Raw genomic sequence first — 7,869 nt, forward strand, 5'->3', positions numbered from 1 at the left:
TCCAAGGAAAAAAATCAAACCATGTCTGAATTTCCTTGTTATCACACAACAGGAACATGGTTTATTAAGAGGGATAGAAAACGTTTACAAATGCGATAAAACACGTACAGTTTTGTCATACAAAACATTCATCTCTGGTGTAAAATTCGACACACGTATTTCAGATATCGTTTATAACTTTTGTGGTGATTGCTTAAATACGCAATTATAATAATCATTTGTAAACACAAATTTCGAAACATTATGTTTCAAAGACATGCTATCAGCTAAAAACAAAATCTTTAGACTTGCAGTTTAGATTTTGGTTGGTTGTATAAAGTAGAGAAATCAAATAAAAACATCAGTTAGAAAAACTAACAAAAAACGTGAAAAGTGATATACAGCGACTTATTTGATAAAGTTTGACAAATTTAATTTTCCGCTTTGCGCACATATGGAGGAGTGGTGCTTTAGTAACAGAAAAAATTATTTTACATTGCATTTTTGTTGAACATTGTGTTTAGGCAATTTAGAATTGGTCGAAAAGCAAGCAACGTGCAAAGTGTAAAAGGTCAGGATATTTTGATAAAAGACACACGAAAGAGTTGCATATAGGTTAGAAAGCCAATTTAGAAAATATTTTGATAAACAAACTGAAAATAAAGCACATTTTTACAATATCTTTTTTGACAAATCGGCTTCATATTTTGAATTTGATAAGCGATTGTGTTTCATCAGACACGAGTTTTTAACAACGTTTAGAAATAAGTTCTGCATTTGCCATTTCTGCTTGACATACCTAAACCAATGATGAAGCATATACCCACTTACTACGCTGTCTAGTAGCTTCTAAGTCTAATTTATCAGTTAGGAGCTCAACAGCACTCAATCTCCAAAATCACAAAATACCATACGGCAGTAAGACATGACAATTATCATGGGTTGTACAGTGCACGATACTTTCAATCCTTCTGAATATAGCGTCCATTATATGAAGAGCAATTTATTTGATTGGCAAACATACAATATACCGGGGCTATACTCCTTTTATCACCTAAGAAGAAGTTATGATCATGGCTTTAATTGATTCGGATGCACGAACAGTTTTTGGTCAATTTTTTTGGTAACAATGACGCCTACCATAGCGAATTACTATTATTATGTAAAAAATCTTTCAAAAGCGTAGATGCTCAACACTCACATAGTATACTCTAAAAGTTTGGAACATTTCTTGAGTACAAAATTTACCCCAAGGAATCCCAGTTCTAGGCATTCCTTTTTTCGCGCTTTCGCTAAACGATGAAGCTTCGCACGCGCTCGGAAATGGCAGACGCGCAGACCGGACAGCGGCCACAGGAGGGCGCACACCGCGTGCAGCAGTGCAGGTGACCGCAGGGGAGAAAGACAACCGAAATGGGCTCGCGCCTACATCGCTTGCATACTCTCGCCTCCCTTAGACTCCTAAGTTCTTCAACGCTGCTTAAGCTGCTGCTGCTCTCGCCTGACATCTCGCGGTCGCTGATTTCTTCGATTTCCGTCGCCTGGTTCGAGAGACTTTGATTGCTTGTTAATGGCACGATGGCGTCCAGAATGTCTTCGAGTGTTGCAAAACCAGCGTCGCTTTCCTCAAACTGTCTAAATAATGTAACAGCGACGGTGTTAATCTTTGTGGTGTCTCAATGGACCAAACTCTAAGCAAAATAGTTCATGTTGTTGTTGGGCAAATTTAGCACACAATGGTAACGTGTTGTTAAAGACAATCGATAATAATGCTAATGTAATGGACTTTTGCGTTGCAATGGAAGGCGGTTTGTTGTAATGAAAAAGTATTAATGTTGGTAATTAGGGAATAATAACGCTGTGATACTAAGAAAACCTGGGTTATTTTATGTGATAAAAAAGGATTGACGTCGTATATTACGTACAAGTGTTTTTATAAAAGATTTACGTTTTAAGCATGAACAATATGCCATTCAACAGCACAAAAAGTGCTCATTTTCTGACAGACTTGTCGCGCAAAGACCAGTTTGTCGTCAGTCTACCACAAAAATGTTAACCACAAAAATAGGTGAAACATTTCTACCACCAGCATTTACCTTTGGACCGCTCGGCTTATAATGTTCTCCTCGAAACCCATTTCCCGAACGCTTCTCACGAAATCCGAAGTGCGCATGAAATCTTCAACACGGTTGTATTGTGTTCTGCCCATATGCGTGTCTGTTTGCTCCTCTTGGAAGCCAGAACTTGATCGAATGGTGGTTTGCGGAGGATGCCTAATTGAAATTAACGTCGTTGTTTTGCAAATATAAAACAAAAATATATGTCGTTGCTACCAGGCATAATACTCTAAAATAAGTTCTTCTGTTTTTTGTTTCAACGTTTCGGCTAACTATTTAGAAAAAAAACAACGATTTTTTTTAATTTTATGGGGTCATTTTACTTTGCGTTTTATTAGCCGTATGTGTCATTTACCTGATGAAGGCTTTGTTAATAAAATTAGCCGAAACGTTGGACAAACGCATATATATGAGAAGAATTTATATTTAGTAAATATAAAACAAGTATCTTGTCGATAAGTCTTTCAATCTATTAACTTGAGAGAGACATAAATTCTAAATATAATTTCGAATTAACTTAATACAAAATGTCACAACTGACACAGCATATAGAAATAACTAAAACTATTATTCAAAAAGTATTGTATGGTGTTCTTGAATTTCTATAAATCATCGTATAGGATGACAAAAACCAAATTTAACGCACTTTAAAAGTTTTGTTAAATTTCACATAATTAAATTATGATTTTTGTTTTCAGTTTGATTGTAATATAGTGTGTTATGTAAAATTTATTCGTATAGTATGCTTTCTCGGGTCGCATTGGGACACCCTTGGAAAACTCGAAGTTCTAAATTTTTTTAAATCAAATTAGAATTCTAATTAGAGCTGTAGAGATTAAAACTTCAATGATTATTCGTTAAATAAAGTTTCTTTAAAAAACTACAAAAAACTTAAATAAAATTGGTATTTTGCAAATTTAAGAAACTAATATGTACCTAAAACTAAATATATGTAAACCGTAAACTGGTTTATATGTGAAAAAAAAACTTTAAATTTTCGATATTTTCGAGAGGCTGTCTCGCGCGGATTACCAAATCACGAAATAGCCCCCAAAAAACTTGCGGGACAGTAGTTTGTCCTATCAAAGTCCAAACCACTCACCAGTGTTGGAATACAGTGGTGGGATGATGGTGGAAGTACGAGCGTTGCTCACGATTGACGTCGTAGTGATTCGTGGGATGAGTTGGCTCACGTTGGATATAGTTCAGGCCGGAGGTGGTTGTATTGTTGATCGGGTTGTTGACGCGGTGTCGTACGCTGTCTACGAATTCGTGGCCTTTGCGTTGGAGAACGAACTCACACCTGTTAAAGTTGGAAGTTTAATTTGAAGGACTTTAAGATGGCCAGAACATGTTTTAAGCCAGATGTTCCTGCTTTATTGAGCGTCATCAACCCTCGAAATTACCTAATGAATAACTATTTTATTTTATAAATTGTAAATTTAAATAAAAACAAATGAATATACAAAAAAATGAATACACATTACAAATTAGCACAACTGTAAACCTTAGATTTAGTTTTTGCCTGTTAACAGCCAAAGTAGTGAAGTCCGATAGATTTTATTCTGATATCTAATATTTCAGACAAAATTATGGCGATCCGATCTAATACCGAATGACGTCATGAATATGCTCAAACAAATAAAAAAAATGTAAAGGTTTTTTTTACTATGAGGCAAAATTGACGTTGGCGTAAAACGTTTTACTATATTTGAGTTTAACCTAATATGTTTTGATAAATTTACCTTTTCAAGGTTGAATCGCTTAATCGGATCGCAAATTATGGGTCAAAATCATATACATGATTTGTATTTATCGGACATCCCTAAGTATACCTTCAATAAATAATTGACAACATCACAACAATCATAACAACAAGCCACCCGTTCAAAAAAAAATTCTTCAGGAAATTTTGTCATAATTGGAAACACACACGTCATCTGCAAGTTAAATGTTGAAATCCCATGCAAAATTTAAAATATTTTGATTTAGCTTTTTCTATTTTGGTTTTTTTAACCTCGTTTACCTTGGATACCACTTTGCGTGTTCCACCCAAGGTTGATCGTTTTCATCCCAATTTTGAAGTCCGCCGTTGCAAAACCAGCACTTCACACGATCTCGAACCCCTGAAGTACAAAAAAAAGGTTGAACATAACCCTTCAAAGGTAATTTAACTTGAACGTGAGCTATACATGTACTGTGTGCTGCGACAGTGTAATTCAAAAGAGATTGTTAAGTGTGCCGCGTGACCCTTCGTTATTAAAAAAAAAAAAGTTTGTATTTCATATTGGCATGTAGACAAGCATTTGAGACATGAATGCACACTATCCATTAGAAAACAGGTCGTATTACTACATTTATATGGTGTTCAGTAAGAAAGATAGTCAACTTATTTAAAAAAAATAGCAAATTTTAAACCAAGTCAATTGCCGGAAATCCAGTGAATTAATTCTTCAACACATACCGAATTCAAGTAAATCATTGTGTCCGGTAAGAAGATAAGCAAGTTTCGAAAACACAGAATATGTATCGGCGGATCAGCGGATCAGCAGACTATCAATCGCACCCAGTTTACACAGGCGACAGTTGTGAGACGAACACAACTGTCGCCTGTGCAACCTTGGTGCGAGTTACAAATCAATAACAACCGGTGAAAATCATTCGATAGCTTTCGTTTGTAGTTTGTAACGATACCAACTGACGTTACTGTTATAGTGAAACAAACAAAAAAGATTAAAACCTAACAAAGGTAATTTTTCCAGGCTATTAGGTAAAACTTGTTTTAGCGTTAAAAATTTAGTGGTTAACTTGCTGTTTTTGTTAATTTAGCCGTACAAGGTTAGGCCTACCATATGTCATCTTTTAGAAAGATTTGTCCTCTTTTTTCAAAAAAATTGAATGGTCCTCCGAGGACGCTCAAAAATATAACCTTTAAAGTTATTATCTATGACCTCTTTAACGGCTTAAAAGAGGTAGTTGATTCTATTTTTTTTATAAATGATGGTCACCAGCTTAGGATAACGAAGTTTTTTAGTTATTAGTCCAAATGATTTGTAATATTTAATAAATTTTGCAGGGTATGTTGGGGAGATATAAAACATATACGCTATAAAAAATAAATTACAATGGAACGAAACTCGATATGACTGATGAACGCATGTCTGATATAAACCAAAGCTGAACCGAATTGCAATACCACCACTTCCTCAAAGTTTACTGAAAGGACTGATACATGCAGACTATTTTAAGTGTCTAGTGTTCTCGGTTACATTGCGCATAGCATAATTTATTCAAATGGTATAGTTAATTGTTTTTTTCCATAGAAATTGAGAATTTAGTTTCACTATCTGTATAAACTTGCATAATTCTTTAAAGGTTACCGTAAAAAGGGTGATTAAAAGCTTTTCGTGGTAATTGTTTGAATTTCAAATTGTCAATTGCTCAACTATGCACGTCACATCCGCTTGAATAAGGCGTCGGAGTACAAACGATGACTTACTTCCTGTTTTCGTCGTGGCGTACAGTAGGAAGCCCTAAAATAGTTTGCAATAATGCACATTGCACACCTACTGTATCATCATACATGGTCTATATACGCAGTAAGAATATCAAAGACCATACAGAATAGCATTTTTAACATTTCGATAATCTCTTTATTCATTTATATTGAAGATGTAGCCAACTCATTTGATTTGTCGATAATAATCTGCTGTATACTTACCCACATAAAACAGGCCAGCCTCCGCCATTTCGTTAGGTGAGGCGCGCACCCTATGGTGGGGCCACTGGCTGTCAAACGTGGTGAAGCTGACAAGCCGACTTTGGTGATTTCGCATGTGCGGGTGTTCAGCACGTGATGCAGAAAACATATTTTCAGGTTTCAATCTGCTTTGACTTGCTATCAACAGAAAATACATAGAGTTGAAATTGGGTTTTCATCGTCAGAGTTGGAACTATACTGTAGTACTGGTGCTTAACCTATTTGGTACTTACTCGGTATAAGGTTTTGTGAAGGTACTTCTGACAATGATATAGGCATATGAAGACCTTTGGAAACTCAGCTAAACGATTAAGAGCCACTATAAACTGAAAGGTTGAAATCACAGGCCTTCTAAAAATATCTGAATCCAGGGGCATTATCTTTACTAACTGTTTCTCAAACTCCAATTCCCGAGCATGGTTTCTGTGTTGGTTCCGAAACTTTTTATGATTCGTTGTCTGTTTATACATACCTTTTGAACCACATTCAGACCAGTAAAAATGATTTTATAGATTTGGTTTTAGAGTGATAGTAAGCCATACCATTCGGTAGACCACATGCTTTAACATTATTAAAAATACATATGAAATAACTATAGCGGTATCAGTTATTCGTATGCTTTTTAAAGTACCTCTTTGTTTGTGGACAAACAATGCTAAAGTAAAACATTCATTTCTAACACTGTGGGCTGCGATAAATCAATACAAACAAACGTTGAAAACTTGCTTTCAACTCTTCTATTTGCCCAGACTAAACCTTCACTGAACTAAATTGCCTTCACAGGGCTTCACAATTATATTTAGCACGAAGTACCCGGTGCCTTACACCGGGTATTGTCCTTGTGAACGCCGGTTTGTCACCGAAGCGCCAACGCGGCAAAAAAAGCCACCAACCAATCAGAAGACAGCGGTTGTTTTGGAGCAAACACAGTCAGCACCGCTAGGTGATTCCCCTGGTTTTTCTACTGATGATATCAGCTCAAAAGAGCGTAGCGAGGGGTTGCTAAACTATTCCGTTTGATTGTGGTGTGAGGTAAAATTTGTAGTAATTGTGTTACGTCATTAGAGAACTAGTCATATGTCAGTTTCTCACACGATTTAACTGTAAGAACTCTACACCTTATATTTAACACCTGGGACTTATTATGCAACTAAACGAATAGTTACAAAATTGTAACGCCAAATCAGTCGTAAAAACCCAAAATACAACATGGTAGTGTAAATTTGATAGAACGTACTTCTAATTAAGTGTTATTTCACTGAAGTTCTAAGTTTATTATAACTGTCTGTTTATTCCAAATTTTGATGGAATTTGACATTTTATGCACGTCTTCGTCACGCTGTTTCACAATCTTAATTATTTCATGCAGTGAATTGCTTGTCGTCACAAACAGCTGTAGTTATTTTTAAATGTTTCTTAAATTTTTAGGAATGGAATAACACCTTATGATAAATTACGTCACAGATTATGTGCACACACCAAAATAGTTAATCATGTTCGTGTGACTTTCATCGTTTTCATCAGCTCCTCTTAAACATTGACTTTACGTTTACCAACGTACATTAAGTTTAGGTAATTTTGGCGCCTATTTAATCACCAAACATGTCGAGGTGATGGCGTGGTGTTGTAAGTAAGGTGAAATGAGAAACTTACACTCGTTACAGTCATCGAAGTCTATTTTACTTCTAACTACCAAGTGTTTCCCCAGCTATTACTACCTAAATGGGTCTGAAATGAAACGTTCTGCAAAATCGCATTTCTGCGTATTTCTACTATAGTTTATATATACCCTCAACATGGTAGTTAACCAAGCACCGTGTTGCAAACTCACTTTCATGTACCCCAAAGTCTAATTAATCGACCAAAACGGACTAAATTCGCAGTTATTGCAATAGAAACTCCTTTGGTTGATTTAAAATTAACCGTATTTAAGTTAATCCTCGAAATATTTAAGTATACATGTCGTCGCTAATAACAAAAACTGTCGTAAGTTCATATTTTTGGTTTTGAGAA

General features: G+C 35.5%; 1 protein-coding gene across 1 annotated transcript; it reads right to left on the minus strand.

Annotated features, from left to right (window-relative positions):
- Positions 1-55: 55 nt before the first annotated feature.
- LOC146158941 (baculoviral IAP repeat-containing protein 8-like) lies at positions 56-6,683 on the minus strand. The gene is made up of 6 exons (XM_083384797.1): positions 6,090-6,683; positions 5,818-5,994; positions 4,123-4,222; positions 3,199-3,399; positions 2,076-2,252; positions 56-1,614 (listed from the first exon to the last, which is right to left on the minus strand). Exons 1-6 carry the CDS (start codon positions 6,133-6,135, stop codon positions 1,272-1,274), a joined length of 1,044 nt encoding a protein of 347 aa, XP_083240923.1. The 5' UTR covers positions 6,136-6,683; the 3' UTR covers positions 56-1,271.
- Positions 6,684-7,869: the final 1,186 nt, after the last annotated feature.

The sequence above is a fragment of the Ascidiella aspersa genome, chromosome 3 (genome assembly GCF_963924565.1).
Source record: "Ascidiella aspersa chromosome 3, kaAscAspe10.2, whole genome shotgun sequence".
Lineage (NCBI taxonomy): Eukaryota > Metazoa > Chordata > Ascidiacea > Phlebobranchia > Ascidiidae > Ascidiella > Ascidiella aspersa.

What these genes read in the sequence shown, in the direction of transcription:
- LOC146158941 (XM_083384797.1), bottom strand. Translation starts at nt 6,135, where the DNA reads ATGCCTATATCATTGTCAGAAGTACCTTCACAAAACCTTATACCGA. An exon ending in TTCACAAAACCTTATACCGA is followed by an intron (nt 5,995 to 6,089) that starts GTAAGTACCAAA and finishes TTCTGTTGATAG; the next exon opens with CAAGTCAAAGCAGATTGAAA. An exon ending in CACGCAAAGTGGTATCCAAG is followed by an intron (nt 3,400 to 4,122) that starts GTAAACGAGGTT and finishes CAACTTTAACAG; the next exon opens with GTGTGAGTTCGTTCTCCAAC.